The 22,631-nt window shown below is 50.5% G+C and overlaps 1 protein-coding gene across 2 annotated transcripts in view; it reads left to right on the forward strand.

The window, feature by feature from the left end:
* GRIPAP1 (GRIP1 associated protein 1) overlaps nt 1-22,631 on the forward strand; it is a 125,487-nt gene that overhangs the window by 39,447 nt on the left and 63,409 nt on the right. For both annotated transcript variants that reach the window (XM_060252712.1, XM_060252713.1), the window contains 7 exons: nt 3,736-3,831; nt 5,496-5,708; nt 8,439-8,552; nt 9,149-9,226; nt 11,373-11,468; nt 16,464-16,520; nt 19,157-19,256. In XM_060252712.1, coding sequence (XP_060108695.1) covers nt 3,736-3,831; nt 5,496-5,708; nt 8,439-8,552; nt 9,149-9,226; nt 11,373-11,468; nt 16,464-16,520; nt 19,157-19,256 — 754 coding nt within the window. The remainder of the gene's footprint in view (nt 1-3,735; nt 3,832-5,495; nt 5,709-8,438; nt 8,553-9,148; nt 9,227-11,372; nt 11,469-16,463; nt 16,521-19,156; nt 19,257-22,631) is intronic.

The raw sequence follows: 22,631 nt of genomic DNA on the forward strand, positions 1-22,631 counted from the left end.
CTCTCTCAGCCCCACCTACCTTCCAGGATGTCTGTTGTCGGGGAAGAAGATAAAGGAAATTGTAAGCCACTCTGAGATTCAGAGTGAAGAGTGGGGTATAAGTCCAATATCATCATCATCAGTCATCTTCGTCGTCATCATCTTCTTCTTCTTCAGAGGAAAGCTGTTCGCTGCAGCTGTTTTTGCTTGCTTGGGAGGGGAAGGAAGCCCTTCACAGTGCTCTCAGCTTCCTCCCCTCTCCCAACGCAGCATGCAAAAGGGCAGTCGCGCAGCTCTTGCCGCTCGAAGAACCAGCAAGAAGGTAATACTCGATCGAGCGTGAGCCTTGCGTCCCTGCCAGCCTCTGAGACTTTTCTTCCCCCGTTCCTCTTACTGCAATCTCTTCTTCTGCTCTTCTTCCTGCCCCCTCCAGTCCCCTCCTGGAATTGTGGGTGCTTATACAACTTTGACACACACACGCACCAATTTTAGTTCAACCTTCTTCAATCTCTTCTGCAGCCTGTCGGGTTATTTCCCTGCAGCTGTGGCCGATGCAGATCCTTCTCATTCTTGTCCCTCTCCCTCAAGTCTCAGCCCACTCGTGGCGACCCCAAGACCATCGGGTTTTCAACGCGAGACTCTAGCAGAGGTGGTTTGCCGTTGGCTGCCTCTGCGTAGCAACCCTGGACTTCCTTGTCGGGTCTCCCATCCAAGTACTAAGCAGGGCCAACCTGGTTTAGCTGTTGAGATCTGAAGAGATTGGGCTAGCCTGGCCTATCCAGACAAGGGCAGAGACAAGCAGGTGGTTTGCCATTTCCTGCCTCTGCGCAGCAACCCTAAACTTTCCTTGGTGGTCTCCCTTCCAAGTACAGGCCTGCTTAGCTTCCAAGGTCTGTCAAAATTGGGCTATCCTGGGCTAACCAAGGCAGGACGGGGCAAGCAGAAGCGGTCTCCGATTGCCTGCCTCTGCACAGCAACCCTGGACTTCCTCGGCAGTCTCCCATCCATGTACTAACCAGGGCCGACCCTGCTTAGCTTCCGAGGTCAGACAAGATTGGGACAGCCTGGGCCATCCAGATCAATGCAAGAGATGAAAGGAGGTGATTTTTGCCGTTGCCTGCCTCTGCATAGCAACCCTGGACTTCCTCGGTGGTCTCCCATCCAAATACTAACCAGGGCTGACCCTGCTTAGCTTCTGAGATCTGCCTAACCTGGGTTTTCCCCTCCTACCTGATCTAGTCTGCCTTTGCATTCCTTGTCCTCACTCTCGCCGTCTCCACCTTTTATACCTTCCTGTCCCCTGAAATTCTGCCTCTGCAAGGCTACGGACCTTGTATTATAGCTGAATCAGTCTGGAATAATCAGTGCCTTTTGGACCTGGGCAACTTGATCCTTTTAGCTCGTGTCCGTGAAAGAAGCAGTTGAAAGCGTGTTAAAGGACCCGGGAGATGTTCTACCCTGGGGGGGTCCAGGCAAGCCCGATCTCATCAGAAGCCAAGCAGGGTCGGCCCTGGTTAGTATACGGGTGGGAGACCGCCGAGGAAATCCAGGGTTGCTGTGCAGAGGCAGGCAAGGGCAAAACCACCTCTGCTCCTCTCTTGCCCTGACCTGGATGGCCCAGGCTAGCCTGATCTCGCCAGATCTCGGAAGCTGAGCAAGGTCAGCCCTGGTTCGTATGTGGATGGGAGGCCACCAAGGAAATCCAGGGTTGCTGTGCAGAGGTGGGCAATGGCAAAGCTACCTCTGTTCCTCACCTGCTTTGAGAACCTTATGGGGTCACCCTAAGTCTGCTGCAGCTTGATGGCACTTTTATGTATGTGCAACAGCATCAGGTCGCCAGGCTTAGGAGGGTGGGAGTGGATGCTTCTCCCTTTTACCGCTCTAACCTGGACGCTAAGCACTAAAAGGTGGTTTAAAATGCCAAGTTGCCTGTATCTAGTGCATTTTGGTGGCTGGAGGACTTCATACGTTATCCCGGCAGGGCTTTAAAAAAAATTTTTTTTTTAAAGCAGGAAAGCACTGGAACGCAGTTCTAGCTGGCTTGGTGCCAGGGGCCGTGGGCTGATATGCAAATAGGTTCCTGCTGGGCCTTTCTTACAACCTCCCCCCCCCCGTGCAAAACAATGGTAATGGCAGGAGTGTGTGATATGCGAATGAGTTCCTGCTGCGCTTTCTCTGCCCAAAAAAGTCCTGACTGCAGCATCTGCTTTTCAACCCTAAGGGACCAGGGGACAATAGCTAAATGCTGCAAGAAGGGAACATCACCAAATGCACAGCTTGTCATGAAATAACAATTGGCTTGTGGTATGAAAGAGCCATATTTTGTAAAGATCTCATGCCTGGTTAGTGACAGTAATCCTTACTCATCTCCAGGGCTTTATTTTAAAAAAGCAGGAACGAACAGGAACACAGTTCTGGCTGGCTTGGCATCATGGGGTTCAGCCTAATATGCAAACGAGTTCCTGCTGGGCTTTTCCTACAAAAAACGCCCTGTATGAAACAATGGTGATGCCAGGGGGTGTGGCCTAACATGCAAATGAGTTCCGGCTGGGCTTTTTCTGCAAAAAACCCTGTGTGGAACAATGGCGATGTTGGGGGGGTGGCCTAATATGCAAATGAGGTCCCGCTGGGCTTTCCCTACAAAAAACAATGTGAAACAGTGATGCCAGGGGCCGTGGCCTCATATGCAAATGAGTTCCTGCTGGGCTTTATTCGGAAAAAACCCTGTGTGAAACAATGGCGGTTTCAAGGGGTGTGGCCCTATATGCAAATGAGTTCCTGCTGGGCTTTTTTCCAGGGGAACAACCCCTGCACAAAACAATGGTGATGTCAGGGGGTGTGGCCTAATATGCAAATGAGGCCCTGCTGGACTTTCCCTGCAAAAAAGCCCTATGTGAAACAATGATGTCAGGGTGTGTGGCCTCATATGCAAATGAGTTCCTGCTGGGCCTTTTCTAAAAAAAACAAAAGCCCTGCATCCCGGTAACTTTTATGACAGCCAGTGTGAGAAAAGGCTGAAGAGTCTGGGGCTTTTGTACTCTGGGGGGGCGGGGGGGAAGTCAGCTAAGGAGGAACCTGATAGAGACTTATCAAATTATGCACAGGGAATACTTATTTCCCCAGTGAGCGATGAAACTGCTGTCAGTGCAGGTAGCAACAGCCACAAGCACAGACAGCTTGGAAAGGAAATTGCGCTGAGTCAGAGGTAATAGCCATTAGTGTGGCTATTACCCACAGTGACTGATGGGAGCCTCCATAGCCAGAGGCAGTCATCCTTTGAATGCTAGCACCTGGAGGCAACATCGTGCGGAAGGCCTTGGTTGGCCTCTTGGTTCTTGGTTGAAAGCCAGTCTGGTGTAGTGGTTAAGAGCCAGTTTGGTGTAATGGTGAAGTGTGCGGACTCTTATCTGGGAGAACCGGGTTTTAGTTCCCCACTCCTCCACTTGCACCTGCTGGAATGGCCTTGGCTCAGCCATAGCTCTCGCAGAGGTTGTTCTTGAAAGGGCAGCTTCTGTCAGAGCTCTCTCAGCCCCACCTACCTCACAGGGTGCCTGTTGTGGGGGGAGAAGATAAAGGAGATTGTAAGCCACTTTGAGTCTCTGATTCAGAGAGAAGGGCGGGGTATAAATCTACAGTCTTCTTCTTCTTCTCTGTCCTGCTCGCTGGCCCATTCACTGGACCACTGGTGCTGGATTAGATAGACCACCGGGGTGAATCCAGCAAGGGTCTCTCTGACTTTCTTGTGTCTTCTTCAAGGAGTCGCTTCGGGCCAACTCTCGCCTCCTGGAGCAACTGCAGGAGCTGGGGCAGGAGAAGGAGCGCTTGCTGCAAGACCTCGACGAAGCCAGGAAGGTAAGCGGGAGGCTGGCCAGCCCTTACTGTGCTTGGAGCCCTGTCGCGTCTGAATCATCTCACCACCATTCGTTTAAAAGATGCGGGAGCTCGCACATTTCCGGCGAGAGGTTATATCCAGGATCAGTCTGGCATTAGCTGCTAACTTAGACTTCACGGCCAGTCATCCAATCCAAGGATATATACCAGCTCTGTGGGCAGTCTTGAAATACCACTTGTTTGGGGTCCAAAGGGCAACTTTAGTTGGTAAGGGAATCCTTTTGACAACACTGGAAATCTAAAGGATCCCTCGCTGTAGACGCCTGGGTCAATGATCTACTAGACCAGGAGTGGCCATATTTGCTTAGATAAATGTCAGACGTTTGAGAGCTGCAAGACATGAACATCAGAAGTTTGAGAACTGGAAGGAAGGAAAGAAAAATTGGAGGAAAGATGGAAAGAAATCATATAGCTGGCAGAGGGAGGAGGGGGAGAGGTAGAAAGAAAGCAACTTTTACTTTAAATGCATTCTTCAAACTGCTGGATGGCTTGGCTTATATGTGAAAGAGCCATTTGTGGCTTCCAAGCTGCAGTTTGGCCACCTGTGGACTAGACCTTTGTAAAAAACCGAAAATAGCGTAAAACAGGCGAGAGCTCCCACAACCTTCACCTGCATTTGGCATGAATTCTTGTATTATTTATCTGTATGGTTAATCGGATTTTTATCCGGCGCTCCCCTCGCAAGCAGGGCTCATGGGGGCTTGCACCATATAAACATAACAAGTTTTAAACATTTGAAAACATAATGCAATCACTATAATACCACTGCAACATAAATTACAAGATGGCTTCAGTGTAGTTAAAGAGCGCAGAGTGGTAAAGCTGCGGTACTGCAGTCGGAGCTCTGCTCACGACCTGAGTTCGATCCCAGTGGAAGCTGGTTGAGGTCGCCAGTTTGAGGTTGACTCAGCCTTCCATTCTTCTGAGGTCGATAAAATGAGGATGCAGCTTGCTGGGGGGGAAAGCGGAGATGACTGGGGAAGGCAATGGCAAACCACCCCATAAAAAGTCTGCCGTGAAAACGTTGTGAAAGCAACGTCACCCCAAAGTCGGAAACGACTGGTGCTTGCACAGGGGACCTTTTCCTACTGTTGTTAGTAGATGACTGGGGAAGGCAATGGCAAACCACCCCGTAAAAAGTCTGCCGTGAAAACGTTGTGAAAGCAACGTCACCCCAGAGTTGGAAACGACTGGTGTTTGCACAGGGGTCTACCTTTACCTTTTTAGTTAAAGGGCTCTCAAAGAATGTCCACTGCATGTGTACTTGGATGGTAAGACACCTACTAGAAGTATCTTATATGAGGATATCCAAGAGGACTGAAGACAGTGGAAGTTGATGACACCAGTACCAGAAATTGTTTTAATCTGTTTTAATGGTTTGTTGTTTAATTTGCTCAATGTTTTAACTGTTGGAAGTTTGGAATTGTAAATATTTTTATTGTTGTGAGCTGCCCTGAGCCTGCTTCGGCGGGGAGGGCGGGATCTAAATTCAATAAATAAATAAATGTCTGCATCTGGTGCCAGTGGATGAAACGGGTGAGCAGGCCGGGGGCAGTATAATTTGATATCTGCTGCCTCAACCAAAGACCTGGTAGAACCTGTAACCTTGTGCTTGCTTTTCCCAGACGGCAGAGAAGCGCAAGGCCATGCTGGATGAGATGGCCATCGAGACCCAGCAAGAGAAGGGGCGCCACAAGGAGGAGCTGGGCAACCTGCGCCTGCAGCACGAAAAGGAGGTGCTGGCCGTGCGGGCGCGCTACGAGCGGGAGCTGCGGGAACTGCACGAGCACAAGAAGCGGCAGGAAGACGATCTGCGTGGCCAACTAAAGGAAGAGAAGGTAGACGCCCTGGCCCTCCCTATGGAGCCCTGGGCCAGTTTGGTGTAGCATTTAAATGTGTGGACTCTTATCTGGGAGAACTGGGTTTGATTCCCCGCTCCTTCACTTACAGCTTCCTTCTCTCTCATCTGCTGCCTTCTCTCTCGCTTGCTTTCTTCTCTATCGCAGCTTGCTTGGCCAGACTTGCTCAATTGCACAGGATTTCCAGAGCAAAGTCTCTATTTTCTCCATTGGTTGACCAACACATGAAGGAACTTCCGTACAGAAGCTTGCAATGCCCAGCCATTTCATGTTTTCCCCTGGGTCTTAGGCTCAAAGCATTGATCCTGAGATTTCTATAATGAATGCCAATAAATCAAAAGTAGGTTTGCAACTTACAGACACACACCTGAGCAACACCTGAACAGCATACTCAAGATTGCAACAGAACAGACATTGTCTCTAGATTTTGATGCAGTAATTCAGAGCGAGAGGTGTCAGTTATCAGAGACTGTTAAATAAACAAAATATTATCAAGAGTGCTATTCTTTTTAAAGTTTTTTAAAAAATCTTTAATTGTGTTTGTCTGTGTCCTCTGAGAGCCCCGTGGCGCAGAGTGTTAAAGCTGCAGTACCGCAGTCCTAAGCTCTGCTCACGACCTGAGTTCGATCCCCAGCAGAAGCTGGGTTTTCAGGTAGCCGGCTTGAGGTTGACTCAGCCTTCCATCCTTCCGAGGTCGGTCAGATGAGTACCCAGCTTGCTGGGGGGAAAGCGTAGATGACTGGGGAAGGCAATGGCAAACCACCCCGTAAAAAGTCTGCCGTGAAAAGGTTGTGAAAGCAATGTCACCCCAGAGTCGGAAACGACTGGTGCTTGCACAGGGAACCTTTCCTCTGCTGCTTGGCATTACATTTTATGACGTGGCCTGGCCCAACAAAGTCTCATTGATGTCAGATCTGGCCCTCATTAACAAAAGAGTTCGACACCCCTGCCTTGGAATATTCTCCTTAACCCTTGTGAGGGAAGTAGGGCCGCTCAGCATCACAGTGCTGCCGGGCTCTAAGCGAGCCTTTCTCCTTCAGAGCAACACAGCTGCCCACTGAAGCTGAACCGTGGTACTTTGAGTTCTGCAGAGGGAGAAGGCCTTGTCTTCTGACTGCGCCTTTGATCGGTCAGTCAGTCAGTCGAAAATTTATTGCGTTTAGCCGTTGGCCTTTACAAAGCAGAACACGTATAACCAAGTTCTCAATTAACACCTTAAAAGTTGCCCAGAAAGGCCAACCTCAAGGAGTTACAGCATTTGATATTACTCTTGCTCTTCTCTTCTTAGCTGCAAGGGCCCAGGGCGGTGACCTTCAAGGGTCTGTGAGTTCTTTTACACCGGCGGCAGATTGCTCTTTACCACAGACAAAGCCACCAAAGGATAAGGGCAAAGAGTTCCCAGTGCTTGGCTTTACAGCCGCATAGAGTGCGTTTCTTAATATGCTGTCACAGAGGCTATTTGCAGTCCTGGAGATCTAAATGGCAGGCTAGCAGACACCTGAGGAGCAATGTTCCCTCTAAGCTGCAGTGCCTTGTGAGTAAAAATTCCACTTTGTGAGCTCCTGGTATTAAAGTTGTGAGCTCCTGCATCAATTATTGTGCTCTGGGGTCATCCTTCCTGAGCTAAGACAAAACTGTGTGAGCTGGAGTCTAAAAATCTTTGAGCTAGCTCACGCTAACTCAGCTTAGAGGGAACACTGCAGAGGAGTGTGCTCAAAGGTGCAAGACAACCTTTGGACCTTAGTTCAGTGGAAGTGCCGAATGATTACAAACCAGTTCCAGAGAACAAAGTGGGAGTCAAGCTCCACCTTTAAGACCAACAGAGTTTTATTCAGAACGTCAGCTTTCGTGTGCTGCAAGCACACTTCATCAGACGAGGAATCAGGTACAGTGAGCAGAGCTATATATATAGCTGGTAGGCTTTGCTTTAGAATGCAAAATGGTGCAGATAGAACAGTTAAAATTAACAAATTGAGCAAACCTTTGATCTGGGTATCATGAGTATGCGAAAGCAATGAAACAGTAATATGTCAAAATGTCAGAATGTCTGTCAGTCACTCTATTATATAAGCCTGAGTCAAAAAGAGGGCATTACATTCGCAGAAGCTTTTCCATCCTACTAATTTACCTTTTAACATGTAACGCACATATAGTTTGCCATTTGAAGAAAAATATGTTAAAATGTAGTGGAAGATGGGTTTAGTATACGTAATGAGATAAACAGCCAGTATCCACATACTGAGCTGTAGCCGATGTGAAATTGCTGCTGGAGACGCTCCGCGTCCCTCTTTTTTGAAAATTGTGTAAAGAATCTATATAATTGAATCAATATTGGTCCCAGGTCTGATGAAGACTGGAAAGAAACAAGTACTTAATCGATTGGCTTGTCACCACACTACTTTGGGACTTGAATGTACATGTTTTGGACATTTGGACCGGTTTCTATATACTTCTTAGTAAATTGGTCACTAGCTTGCATTTTTTGTTGTGTAATCCATTATAGTGACCTCTCTCGGATTGTATTCTATTCAGTATCCCTACCTGAGCATGTCAGTACAGCTAAAAGAGAAATACACAAAGAGTCATACTCACTTTTGAAAGCTCGGTTTTTTCCTTCCCTGATCCTGCCTCAGAAACCCAGCTTGAGACTTAAGCCTTTGGTCTTACGCCTTCCGTAACACCTCCGTCTCTTTCCCTTTTCTCCTTCAGGCTCGCAGCCAGGAACTGGAGTCCATGCAGCAAACGGTGGAAGAGCTGCGCCTCCAGATCCAGTCCATGGACGGCACCAAAGGCTGGTTTGAGCGGCGGCTGAAGGAGGCAGAGGTGGGCAACAAGAGGCAGAGTGGGGCTAGAAGCCCTCCCACTGTGCCACCCCCCCGGACAGCTCCGCTCGTACCCCCTGTCCTACTGGGCTCCTGCTTCTCCTAAGTCAGGGGTGGCCAAACGGTGTCTCTTGAGCCACATGTGGCTCTTTCACACATGTCATGTGGCTCTAAAAGCCCCCACCACCCCGTCAGCTGACTTGGAGAAGGCATTTCTCTCCCCAAACCTGTAGCTTGGAGAATGCAATTATAGTTGATTTCTTTCCTCCTCTGTCTTCTCCATCTATTTGCCTGCCTGCCTTCCTTCCTTCCTTCCTTCCTTCCTTCCTTCCTTCCTTCCTTCCTTCCTTCCTTCCTTCCTTCCTTCCTTCCTTCCTTCCTTCCTTCCTTCCTTCCTTCCTTCCTTCCTTCCTTCCTTCCTTCCTTCCTTCCTTCCTTCCTTCCTTCCTTCCTTCCTTCCGTTTGATGTAGTGATTAAGTGCCAGGACACTAGAAGCCCTCCCACTGTTGCCCTACCTTCTCTGTCCCATGCATAATCTTGTCAACCTCTATCATGAGAAAAGCGAGGTATTAAAAACCCTCCTCTTCTTCCCCCAGGAGCTGATCGAAAAGCACCAGCAAGAACACGCGGAGGCCGTGCGCATCTTGAAGGAGCAGCATTTGGCTGACCTGCAGGTACGAGGGCTGGGGCAGGGAGCTTCCTCCTCTGTGCCACCTGGACGGGAGGCGCCTTCTCTGCTCTTGCCACTTGTCACTGGCTTGCTGTGCCCTTCGGGGGGAGGAGCTTTTCACGGAGTCACCTTCCATGGGCGTCGGCCACCTGCTGGCCGGAGGGACCTTCCGGCCCCTTCAGTTCATGCCCCTGGATGACTCAAGGAGCGCCGCCTACAGGCTGAGCTGCTCAGGCGACCGTGCCAGAGACTCGTTCCCTAAGCCGAGTTGGGGGTAAGAGCAGGGGGGAGGGGGAGCACAGGTGAGCAGTACTTTCCTAGTGAGGGCCCTGCTTTTTTTTTGCACAAGGTGCTGAGGGTCCAGGTGCGTGGGAGCCCATGTGCCCCCTCGCTCGTTGAGCGAACGCCTCTTTTCATTAGGGCAGGGCAGTATTTTGTTTTACTTTTGATTTAGTTAGTTTATTTTATTTATTTTAGTTGCGTTGAGTTGAGCTACATTCCGCCCTTTCCCCGCAGGCGGGCTCAGAGCACAGAACCACTAATTTGAACCACAGTCAGCACTCCCTGGGGATGGGATTCTAGCAGGAGCTCCTTTGCATATTAGGCCACACTCCCCTGCTGTAGCCAATCCTCTGAGAGCTTACAAGGCGCTTTTGCGTAAGCCCTGGGAGGATTGGCCACATCAGTGGGGTGTGGCCTAATATGCAAAGGAGCTCCTGCTAGAATTCCACCCCTGAGTACGTTCATATTAAAACCCTGAAAATGATATAATATAGGCCCGAAATTGAGTAAAAGGATGGTGTTATCAGAAAAACAGCGTTGCAGCCAGGGAGGCCAAGAAGAGGGAATATGGACGCCCATTGCCTCAACCAAAGGCCTGGTGGAATAGCCCCATCTTGCAGGCCCTACAAAAAGGTTGTAAGTCAGATAGGGCCCAGATCTCTACAGGACCTGATTCCACCAGGGCGGGGCCAAAGCCAAGAAAACCCTGGCCCTGGTTGAGTCAGGATGGATGTCCTTTGGGCCAGGCACACTCAGAAGATGTTGTGAAGTGGATCATAATGATCTCCGGGGCACATATTTAAAACATTAGAGAGAAGACAGAGAGGTTCTGATTACAACGGTAGAGGCCGAATAACGTTCCCACCGGGTTTGTTGCTGATATTAGGATTGTCAAGCTGAGCTGGGCAATCAATGGGAGATTTGAGGGGTGGGGAGATGGGCGGGGCACTTGACTTCAGCAACATCACCATTTTCACCCGGTCTCTTCTGAGCACAACCTGGAAGTGACAAAAGGTCACTCTAGGAATTGCCGGGGACTCTGTGGTTAAAACCGTATCGTTTCTCGCAACTCCTAGAGCTCCCTTTCACTACTTCAGGGTTCGGCCCAGCGAGGAGGCTGTCAGTTTGTATTTTTCCTCTGCCTTCAGCAGGAGGCAACAGTGGCAGTCAGTGGGATACCTTCTGCTGTGGCAACCCTAGCTGATATTCAAAGCGGCGCAGTCGTAGGGAGGAGAATTGGCCGACGGGGTGGGGAGAAGAGACACCTGCAGGGGAAGAAGGGTCGTGTCAGGTGGCCACATCTGTTTTGTATGACATTGCCCTCCAGGTGCTTTTCCCCTAACCTGCCTTCCAAAAACGTGTTTGGCAATCAAATGAGTAGGTCACAGGAAGTGGTGGTGGCTACAAGCATAGCAAGCTTCAGGAGGGAATTGGATAAACATATGGAGCAGAGGTCCATCAGTGGCTACTAGCCACAGCGTATTGTTGGAAATCTCTGTCTGGGGCAAGTGATGCTCTGTATTCTTGGTGCTGGCAGGGGCACAGTGGGAGGGCTTCTAGCGTCCTGGCCCCACTGATGGACCTCCTGATGGCATCTGGGTTTTTTGGCCACTGTGTGACACAGAGTGTTGGACTGGATGGGCCGTTGGCCTGATCCAACATGGCTTCTCTTATGTTCTTATGTGAAGATTCGAACTCGCTCCTTGCCCGCTCGCTTTCACTGCAAACCGTTGCGCAGTTGAGCAGGTTTGCGACCGACTGCAGGGTTTGGGGGCGGGGGGAGGTTGCTTCCTGTTTGCCAGCAAGTCAGTAGTTCCGCCTCCCACTTTTTCTCCCCTGATCCACGGCTCGATGGTCTCCCCTCGCAGCTGAAAGACCAAGAAGTGGAAGCAACCAAAGAGAGCCTGCGAGAGATGGAAAGAGCCAGAGATGAACACATGGAGGCAGTCAACCGGCTGAAACAGGTGCGTGTGTACGTGCTGCAGCCACCTGCCGACTTCCTCCGGGAGCCGCTGGTTGGCAGCGTGAGGTTCCTAGGCCCATCTGTTTCTTTCCCCTTCCTGCCAAAGTCGCCCATCTGCCGGATTACTCTTCTTCATTGACATCTCCGTCCGCCTTTCTTCTTCGGACCTCAAGGCAGTGGGCTAATAGGGGGAATCCAGGCCCTGAGCAGGCCAGCTTAGCTTGGGCAATATTGCTGCACTATTGCTGCATTATCGCTTTCACGCTGCGTGCCCAGAGATCTGGTTGCCGTATCCGTCTTCAGGGTGCATGCAGTGCCTGGCCCAGATCAGCAGATGGCGCCATCCCTCCAAGTCAGGCATTTGGATGGCGACTTCTCCTGTTCCCCTTCCCTCCTGGCTTCCCGGAAATTGAAGACACTTGAGTACAGTGGGGTTGCTTGCTTTGTGGATCCTAGATCCCACACAAGATCCCTCCCCTGCCTTGTCACTCTTCGTGTCCCGGTTTAGACCAAAGGTCTAGGGAAAGGGAGAGGCCAGAAATTGAACCTAAGGCAGGGGTTCCCAGGCGCCACGGCACCCACTGACACATCTCCTGGGCATCGCATTCTGCAGTTTGCATCCCTATCAGTCTTAATCCTGACTAGAACCATAGAGTTGGAAGGGTTCATAAAGACCATCTAGTCCAGGGGGTGTCAAACATGCAGGCCGGGGGCCAAATCAGGCCCCCAAAGGACCTCTATCAGGCCTCCGAGCAACTAGCTGTCATCTGCAAAACCTCTGTTTTCTCCATTGGCTGAGGCTCCTCACTTGGGGAAGAAGAGGGGAAAGGGAGAGCTTGCTTTGACAGGCTCTCTCAATCGCACAGCAGAGCTACTGAGCCGAGCCTCTCTTCCCTCTGTTGGCTGAGGCTCCTCCCCCTCCTGGAGAAGGAAGGAAAGAGCTTCTTTTGCCCAGTTCCATGGATCCCATGGGAGAAATACAAAGAAAGCACCTTTAAGACCAACAAGTGCTAATGTTTTAAGCATGTTTTATTTTAAGCTTTAAAAAAATCTCTGTGTTTGTCTGTGTCCTTTGTAAAGTTTCTATCTCTGCTATCTGGCATTACATTTTATGACACACATGACCCGGCCTGACAAGGTCTCATTTATGTCAGATCCGGCCCTCATGACAAATGAGTTTGACACCCCTGTTCTAGTCCAACCCCCTGCTCAACACAGGATCATCTCTGAAGCATCCCTGACGAGCAGGGCTCACTTTGAAGCAGGTGCTCCTTTGCATATTAGGCCACGACCCCTGACAGAGCCAGTCCTCTAAGAGCTTAAAGTAGGCCTTGTACTGAGAGCCTGTAAACTCAAGGAGGATTGGCTGCATCAGGGGTGTGTGGCCTAATATGCAAAGGAGCTCCTTCTACAAAGTGAGCATGTCTTCCATCTGCTCCTTGAAGGCTGTTGGGGTGGGCCGGGCAGAAGAGGTCACCACCACCCTAGGCAGCCAGTTCCACTGCTGAACTTATTGTACTGTAAATTCTCCCGCTAATATACAGCTGCTACCTTTCCACCTGTAATTTAAGCCCACTATTGTGAGTTCTATACTCTGCTGCCGAGGAGAACAGCTCCCTACCTTCCTCCAAGTGAAAGCCCTTCAAATGCTTCAAGAGAGCTATCCTGTCCCCCCTCCACCCTACCTTCCTCCAAGTGACAACCCTTCAAATACCTCAAGAGAGATATCCTGTCCCCCTCCACCCTACCTTCCTCCAAGTGACAGCCCTTCAAATACCTCAAGAGAGCTATCCTGCCCCTGCTCCACCCTACCTTCCTACCTTCTTCAAATAATTCAAGAGAGCTATCCTGCCCCCCCTCCACCCTACCTTCCTCCAAGTGACAGCCCTTCAAATACCTCAAGAGAGCTATCCTGTCCCTGCTCCACCCTACCTTCCTACCTTCTTCAAATACTTCAAGAGAGCTATACTGTCCCCCCCTCCACCCTCCCTTCCTCCAAGTGACAGCCTTTCAAATACCTCAAGAGAGCTATCCTGTCCCCCTCCACCTTACCTTCCTCCAAGTGACAGCCCTTCAAATGCTTCAAGAGAGCTATCCTGTCCCCCCTCCACTATACCTTCCTCCAAGTGACAGACCTTGAAATACCTCAAGAGAGCTATCCTGTCCCCGCTCCACCATACCTTCCTCCAAGTGACAGCCCTTCAAACACCTCAAGAGTGCTATCCTGTCTCCCCTCCACCCTCCCTTTCTACCTTTCTCCCAAGTGACAGCCCTCCAAATACCTCAAGAGAGCTATCCTGTCCCCCCTCCACCCTACTTAACTCCAAGTGACAGCCCTTCAAACACCTCAAGAGTGCTATCCTGTCTTCCCTCCACCCTCCCTTCCTCCAAGTGACAGCCCTTCAAATACCTCAAGAGAGCTATCCTGTCCCCCTCCACCCTACCTTCCTCCAAGTGACAGCCCTCCAATTACCTCAAGAGAGCTATCCTGTCCCCCTCCACCCTACTTTCCTCCAAGTGAAAGCCCTTCAAATACCTCAAAAGTGCTATCCTGTCTACCCTCCACCCTCCCTTCCTCCAAGTGACAGCCTTTCAAATACCTCAAGAGAGCTATCCTGTCCCCCTCCACCTTACCTTCCTCCAAGTGACAGCCCTTCAAATGCTTCAAGAGAGCTATCCTGTCCCCCCTCCACTATACCTTCCTCCAAGTGACAGACCTTGAAATACCTCAAGAGAGCTATCCTGTCCCCGCTCCACCCTCCCTTCCTCCAAGTGACAGCCCTCCAATTACCTCAAGAGAGCTATCCTGTCCCCCTCCACCCTACCTTCCTCCAAGTGAAAGACCTTGAAATACCTCAAGAGAGCTATGCTGTCCCCCCTCCACCCTACTTAACTCCAAGTGACAGCCCTTCAAACACCTCAAGAGTGCTATCCTGTCTCCACTCCACCCTCCCTTCCTCCAAGTGACAGCCCTTCAAATACCTCAAGAGAGCTATCCTGTCCCCCTCCACCCTGCCTTCCTCCAAGTGACAGCCCTCCAATTATCTCAAGAGAGCTATCCTGTCCCCCTCCACCCTACTTTCCTCCAAGTGAAAGCCCTTCAAATACCTCAAGAGTGCTATCCTGTCTACCCTCCACCCTCCCTTCCTCCAAGTGACAGCCTTTCAAATACCTCAAGAGAGCTATCCTGTCCCCCTCCACCTTACCTTCCTCCAAGTGACAGCCCTTCAAATGCTTCAAGAGAGCTATCCTGTCCCCCCTCCACTATACCTTCCTCCAAGTGACAGACCTTGAAATACCTCAAGAGAGCTATCCTGTCCCCGCTCCACCCTCCCTTCCTCCAAGTGACAGCCCTTCAAACACCTCAAGAGAGCTATCCTGTCCCTGCTCCACCCTCCCTTCCTCCAAGTGACAGCCCTCCAATTACCTCAAGAGAGCTATCCTGTCCCCCTCCAACCTACCTTCCTCCAAGTGACAGCCCTCCAATTACCTCAAGAGAGCTATCCTGTCCCCCTCCACCCTCCCTTCCTCCAAGTGACAGACCTTGAAATACCTCAAGAGAGCTATCCTGTCCCCGCTCCACCCTCCCTTCCTCCAAGTGACAGCCCTTCAAACACCTCAAGAGAGCTATCCTGTCCCTGCTCCACCCTCCCTTCCTCCAAGTGACAGCCCTCCAATTACCTCAAGAGAGCTATCCTGTCCCCCTCCACCCTACCTTCCTCCAAGTGACAGCCCTCCAATTACCTCAAGAGAGCTATCCTGTCCCCCTCCACCTTACCTTCCTCCAAGTGACAGCCCTTCAAATGCTTCAAGAGAGCTATCCTGTCCCCCCTCCACTATACCTTCCTCCAAGTGACAGACCTTGAAATACCTCAAGAGAGCTATCCTGTCCCCGCTCCACCCTCCCTTCCTCCAAGTGACAGCCCTTCAAACACCTCAAGAGAGCTATCCTGTCCCTGCTCCACCCTCCCTTCCTCCAAGTGACAGCCCTCCAATTACCTCAAGAGCTATCCTGTCCCCCTCCAACCTACCTTCCTCCAAGTGACAGCCCTCCAATTACCTCAAGAGAGCTATCCTGTCCCCCTCCACCCTCCCTTCCTCCAAGTGACAGACCTTGAAATACCTCAAGAGAGCTATCCTGTCCCCGCTCCACCCTCCCTTCCTCCAAGTGACAGCCCTTCAAACACCTCAAGAGAGCTATCCTGTCCCTGCTCCACCCTACCTTCCTCCAAGTGACAGCCCTCCAATTACCTCAAGAGAGCTATCCTGTCCCCTCCACTCTACCTTCCTCCAAGTGACAGCCCTCCAATTACCTCAAGAGAGCTATCCTGTCCCCCTCCACCCTCCCTTCCTCCAAGTGACAGACCTTGAAATACCTCAAGAGAGCTATCCTGTCCCCGCTCCACCCTCCCTTCCTCCAAGTGACAGCCCTTCAAACACCTCAAGAGAGCTATCCTGTCCCTGCTCCACCCTCCCTTCCTCCAAGTGACAGCCCTCCAATTACCTCAAGAGAGCTATCCTGTCCCTGCTCCACCCTCCCTTCCTCCAAGTGACAGCCCTCCAATTACCTCAAGAGAGCTATCCTGTCCCCCTCCACCCTACCTTCCTCCAAGTGACAGCCCTCCAATTACCTCAAGAGAGCTATCCTGTCCCTGCTCCACCCTACCTTCCTACCTTTCTCCAAGTGACAGCGCTTCAAATACCTCAAGAGTGCTATCCTGTCTCCCCCTCCTCCCCCTCCTCTTCTCCAGTCTGAACATTCTCAAGTTTCCTCCCAGTCCCTATAATCTTTGTCACTTTCCTCTGCACCCCCTCTATTCTGCCCACATCCTAATAATAATAGGTTTTTGTCCCTCAGAGGCTGGTGGCTTTAAGGATGAAGGGAGCTGTCAAGCATTTTGCCAATCTTTAAAGTGTGGCGGAAACGCGTTTTGACACCTTTGGGGCACCAGGAGTCCAGAAGGGGGCTACGTTGACAGCCTTCCCTCTCTTGCAGGAGGTGAAGGACACAGTTGACGGGCAGCGGATCCTGGAGAAGAAAGGGAGTGCTGCGGTGAGCTAGTCAAGGGTTTTCCCTGGGGATTGGGGGAGGAGAGGGTGAGCACGCACATCTGCATGTTGGAGCAAGATAGGGTAGACAACGGAGGGATTGATTGAAATTCCCTGAACTTTCTCCGCCACGCTGTCCGTCCCAGTACTCCCGGGCTCTAGTAAATCCTCTCTCTTGCCAGGCTGGATGAATTTCAAGGCTGGGGTTTTGTCCGCAAGCTATAATGGAAGCAGGTCCCCCCCACCCCCGCAACTCCCCCACCAAACACACAACGTAGTGGAAAGAGCAAGAAAGTTGCGTCGCTCGGTGGCAGCTCCGCACCGCAGTGCGTCACTGCACTTCCCTTTGGAGGCAGCTGGGAAGGAGGCGAACAGGTGGCTGAGACTGATAGGGGGACGGCCGCTGCGCTTCCCGGGTCCCCCTGTTGGGGGGGGGATGAAGTGCATCAGAAGAAAGAGCTGCTGCTTTGGTTCCCCCGCCGAGCCAGCCCAAGAGCAGAGGCTGGGGCAGAGGAGCGGAGTTTGGGTTCAGGGCCATGTCTCTTTTAAGGTCGGCGCTCCGTGCGCTTCCAGTACTGCCAGGCTTTCCCTCTCTCTCCTGCATGGAGCGTCTGAGCTCAGCTGCTGATGCCGCTGAAGGCTCCGATGCCTCCCTAGGCCAGAAGTGGCCAAACTGTCCCCTGTGCAAGTAGCGGTCGTTTCTGACTCTGGGGTGACGTTGCTTTCACAATGTTTTCATAGCAGACTTTTTACGGGGTGGTTTTCCATTGCCTTCCCCAATCAGCTACCCTTTCCCCCCAGCAAGCTGGGTCCTCATTTGACCAACCTGGGAAGGATAGAAGGCCGAGTCAACCTCGAGCCGGCTATCTGAAAACCCAGCTTCCGCCGGGGATTGAACTCAGGTCGTGAGCAGAGCTTAGGACTGCAGTACTGCAACTTTAACACTCTGCGCCACGGGACTTTTAACGTAAGAGCCACATAGAATAAATGTCAGATGTTTGAGAGCTGGAAGAGGGAGGGAGAGGTGGGAAGAAAGCAACTTTAACTTTAAATGCATTCTCCAAGCTGGCCAATGGGGCAGTGGGGTTTTTGAGAGCCACAATATGTCTGAAAGAGCCACAAGTGGCTCCAGAGCCAGGTTCAATCCCCGGCATCTCCAGTTAAAAGGGACCAGGCAGGAGGTGATAAGAAAGGCCTTGATCTGAGACCCTGGCTCAGTGGTAGAACATCTGCTTGGCATGCAGGTGGTCCCAGGTTCAATCCTCGGCATCTCCAGTTAAAAAGACCAGGCAGGACGTGGTGTGAAAGACCTCAGCCTGAGACCCCGGAGAGCTGCTGCCGGTCTGAGTAGACAACACTGACCTTGATGGGCCAGGCGTCTGATTTCAGTAGAAGGCTGCTTCATGTGTGTTCCATGTGTACAGTAAGGACGTGAAAAGGAAAGCAGGACAGCAGCCAATTGAGTCATTTGCAGTAGCTTTTAGACTTTTCAGATCTTGGAAGTCAATATATGTAAAATAAGGCTTCTTGTCCTACATATGTAACATCTAGGGGGGGAAATTAACTGAATTTCAACTCTCTGGTCATCAATCTTGGAAAATAGTGTCTACCTTAATTATCTGTGCGAGATCAGAGGACTGTAAATCGCTATCAGTTTTTTTCACAGTTCGGAGCAATAGGCAGAATATAAAAAAGAGAAACATCCACTCACGCCAGGTTCCTATCTAATCCTCTGGTCCCCAACGTGGCACCCCTTGGTGTCCATCAAATGTTTTTAGAAAGTGGGAAGGCGGGGCTTTTGTCCAGCAGGGTTTCTGATTGGCCTCTGGAAATCTGGTTGGTTGTGTGGATTTTTTTTTTTAACATTGCCGTGTGATTGAAAGTAAGTGGCATGCCTGTAAAACGCACATACACACACCGTGAAATCAGTATTCTTGTTTTAAACCGGAGCGTCTGCCTGAAAAGCTGTTTGCTCATAGAACGATGAATAATGGCACGCTCTGTCAATTTGGGGTTGGCTCCGCCCCCTGCAGCAGCCATGTTGTGAATGCGCCCACCCCAGAATTCCAAAGGATCTTTTAGGCTCAGAAGGGTTGGGGGGAGGGGGCCTCATCTAAATCTCTCCCATCTATCAATCTAACCCTGTTATGTCAAACTATCGTTAACCTTTCTCGATGGACCAAATAGCTGTGCTCCATCACTGCAAGGAAAAGAGATTCAGCACCCCTTTAGCAAGCAGTCCCTGTGACCTTATTCTTTTTTTAAAGGTAAAGGTAGTCCCCTGTGCAAGCACCAGTTGTTTTCGACTCTGGGGTGACGTTGCTTTCACAACGTTTTCACGGCAGACTTTTTACGGGGTGGTTTGCCATTGCCTTCCCCAGTCACTACACTTTCCCCCCAGCAAGCTGGGTCCTCATTTTACCGGCCTTGGAAGGATGGAGGGCTGAGTCAACCTGGAGCCGGTTATCTGAACCAGCTTCCGCTGGGATCGAACTCAGGTCGTGAGCAGAGGGCTCCGACTGCAGTACTGCAGCTTTACCACTTTGCGCCATGGGGCTCTTCTTTTGGTGGGTCAGAAGCCGAAAATAGGTTGTGGAGCTAAGCTCTCTCACTCCCCTTAACCTTTTCTCCTCCCGACAGTTGAAGGACCTCAAACGGCAGCTCCACCTGGAGCGGAAGCGGGCAGACAAACTCCAGGAGCGACTCCAGGAAATCTTGACCAATAGCAAGAGCAGGACGGGTAAGTGGGGCGGCCTCTTGAGAAGAGGACCACATGCTGATCCTTTCCTCTCCTTTAGGGGGTGCTGTTTCTTTTCTTAGTTGCCGTCTGGGGCCTGTGAACTCTGCATCGATGGTTCCTGGTGTTGCGTTTCTGTATTGGGATGCGGGCCAAATCCCATCCACAGTGCTAGTCGAGAAGGGCCTCGCGTGTAAAAAGGGCTGTGGATTTTCATTTGAAAAAATACTTTGGCAGCTCCTGTACATCTGAAGGTGGAATGGCACGTTGTTTAATGAGGCTTTGTTCCCTTCCAGGATGCAATAACTGAAGTTGGAGGGGAAGAACGTGTGTGTGTGTGTGTGTGTGTGTGAAGTGCCATCAAGTCCCTTCCGACTTATGGTGACCCTATGAATTAACACCCTCCGAAACATTCTCTTGTCTTGCTCAGGTCTTGCAAACCAAGGGCTGTGGCTTCCTCAGTTTGGTGTCGTGGTGAAGTGCGCGGACTCTTATCTGGGTGAACCAGGTTTGATTCCCCCACTCCTCCACTTGCAGCTTCTGGAATGGCCTGGGGTCAGCCATTTGCTCTCGTAGGAGTTGTCCTCGAAAGGGCAGCTTCTGGAAGAGCTCTCTCAGCCTCACCCACCTTACAGGGTGTCTGCTGTGGGGGGAGAAGATAAAGGAGATTGTAAGCCGCTCTGAGACTCTGATTCAGAGAGAAAGGTGGGGTATAAATCTGCTGTCTACAGTTGAGTCCATCCAGCTCAACTTGGGCTCTCTTTCCCAGTTGCCTTCCACTTTTCCCAGCATGGCTGTCTTTTCCAGTGACTCTAGGTGCACCTGCTGAAGCTGTATTGGGGGGGGGGGAGAGAACATGGAGGGGGGGGGGAATAACTGCCACCTCCTTGCCGTTTTGTAGGTACAAGGTGTCGTACCCTTCCCAAACCGTTTTCATTCCCAGCCGGGGGGGGGGAGATAATTTTGAGCAGAGGTAAAAGTGACGTGGGGGTAGCAGGGCGGGGGGTGGGGAGGAGGAATAGAGCTGGAACCAAAGGATTAAAGGGCCCTTTTTTAACGCTCATGTCCGACAGACCTGAAAAGCAGGGCTGAGTTTTTGCTCTTGGAAAGCGTGGTCAAGTTTCAGCCGTTTTGAGGTAGCCGCAGAGGGCTTTCAAGGTGAGACGCATTCAGAATTGGTTTCACCATTGCCTGCCTCTGCATAGTGAACCGTTGACCTCCTTGGTGGTCTCCCATCCAAACTCTAATCGGGGCTGATGTTGCTTAGTGTCTGAGATCGGGCTAGCCTCAGATATCCAGGCCACGGCTTTACTTCTAAGCAGGGCTTTTTTTGTAGAAAAGCCCAGCAGGGATTCATTTGCATATTATGCCACACCCCTGATATCACCATTGTTTCATGCAGGACTTTTTTTGTAGAAAAAAGCCCAGTGGGAACTCATTTGCATATTAGGCCACACACCCCGACATCATCACTGTTTCAAACAGGGCTTTTTGTAGAAAAGCCCAGCAGGAACTCATTTGCATATTAAGCCACACACCCTGACATCACCATTGTTTCACGCAGGGCTTTTTTTGAAGAAAAAGTCCAGAAGGAACTCATCTGCATATTAGGCCACACACACACACACACCCCGACATCACCATTGTTTCATGCTGGGCTTTTTTGTGGAAGAAGCCCAGCAGAACTCATTTGCATATTAGGCCACTCCCTGATGCCAAGCCAGCCAGAACTGTGTTCCTGTATGCTCCTGCTCAAAAAAAGCCCCGCTACTGAGTGTTTACTACTGTGAAAAACGGAAGCAGAAGAGCCTGCGCCAAGACAAGGGCAAGTTGTCCTCCAGGCCTGCAATCCCGCCTATCCATAATTCTGTATTATCTGCCTTTGTTTCTGCCTCTGTAATTCTGCAGTTTTGCCGATGATGGGCAGGGGCAAAGATCTATGTGGGACACAGCTGCTTGAATGTCTCATTTTTGCACTTCTTTTGCACTTCCCATTTTTTACTTTTGAGATAAGCTGGGAATGGTTCATGAGTTCTTCCACGTTCCTGTTTGTAAGGGCACAGATTCCTTAGGAAGCTGAACTCGGCACCCAGTGAAGCTGTTCTGATGGACACAGTTAAAACGTCACTCTTTCAGTAGGGAGGCTGCTTTGGGGTCTTTAAGCCCTTTGATTCTGCGAAGCTTGCCTCTGTTTTGTCCTCACAACAACCTTGGGAGGCTGAGAGAGTCATACAGTGAGCTTCCATGGCAGAGCAGCGATTTGAACCTGGGTTTCTCAGATCCTAGACCAGGGTGGTCAAACTGGCTGCACCTAAGGGCCACGTAGAGTAAATGTCAGATGTTTGAGAGCCTACACTAGAGTAGGCCAACACCATGCTGGGAATTATTAGGAAGGGAATTGAAACCAAATCAGCTGGTATCATAATGCCCCTGTATAAATCGATGGTGCGGCCTCATTTGGAATACTGTGTTCAATTCTGGTCACCGCACCTCAAAAAGGATGTTATAGCATTGAAGAAAGTCCAGAAAAGGGCAACTGGAATGATTCAAGGTTTGGAACACTTTCCCTATGAAAAAAGGTTAAAACGCTTGGGACTCTTTAGCTTGGAGACTGCGGGGTGTCATGATGGAGGTTTACAAGATTATACATGGGATATGTGGGACGCATACATGGGATGGAGAAAGTAGAGAAAGAAGTACTTTTCTCCCTTTCCCACAATACAAGAACTCGTGGGTATTCAATGAAATTGCTAAGCAGTTGGGTTAGAACGGATAAAAGGAAGTATTTCTTCACCCAAAGGGTGATTAAAGTGTGGAATTCACTGCCACAGGAGGTGGCGGCGGCTACAAGCATAGCCAGCTTCAAGAGGGGATTGGATAAAAATATGGAGCAGAGGTCCATCAGTGGCTATTAACCACAGCATTTTATTGGAACTGTCTGGGGCAGTGATGCTCTGTATTCTTGGTGCTTGAGGCGGGGGACAAAGTGGAAGGGCTTCTAGCCCCACTTGTGAACCTCCTGATGGCACTTGGGGGGTTTATTTGGCCACTGTGTGACACAGAGTGTTGGACTGGATGGGCCACTGGCCTGATCCAACATGGCTTCTCTTATGTTCTTTTGTTCTTATGACCATGTAAAATGGATACAAATCAAAAGCAAAGTTCACGGTGAATTGCTGCAAAACGTTTTCTATATTTATAATTAAGTGATCACAAATAGTGAAAATTCATATCCGTGCTTATAAACTGTACAACAATTGCAATTCACGCTATGCAGACTCGAGAAAATACTGTTTTGTGAACAGCCAATGCTTAAAAGTCCCAAGAACTTATCAGCTCAAAAGAGCACAGCTCAGTCTTCTTAGCTCAGCATAGAGG

This window comes from Heteronotia binoei, chromosome 13 (genome assembly GCF_032191835.1).
Source record: "Heteronotia binoei isolate CCM8104 ecotype False Entrance Well chromosome 13, APGP_CSIRO_Hbin_v1, whole genome shotgun sequence".
In the NCBI taxonomy this organism is placed as follows: Eukaryota; Metazoa; Chordata; class Lepidosauria; order Squamata; family Gekkonidae; genus Heteronotia; species Heteronotia binoei.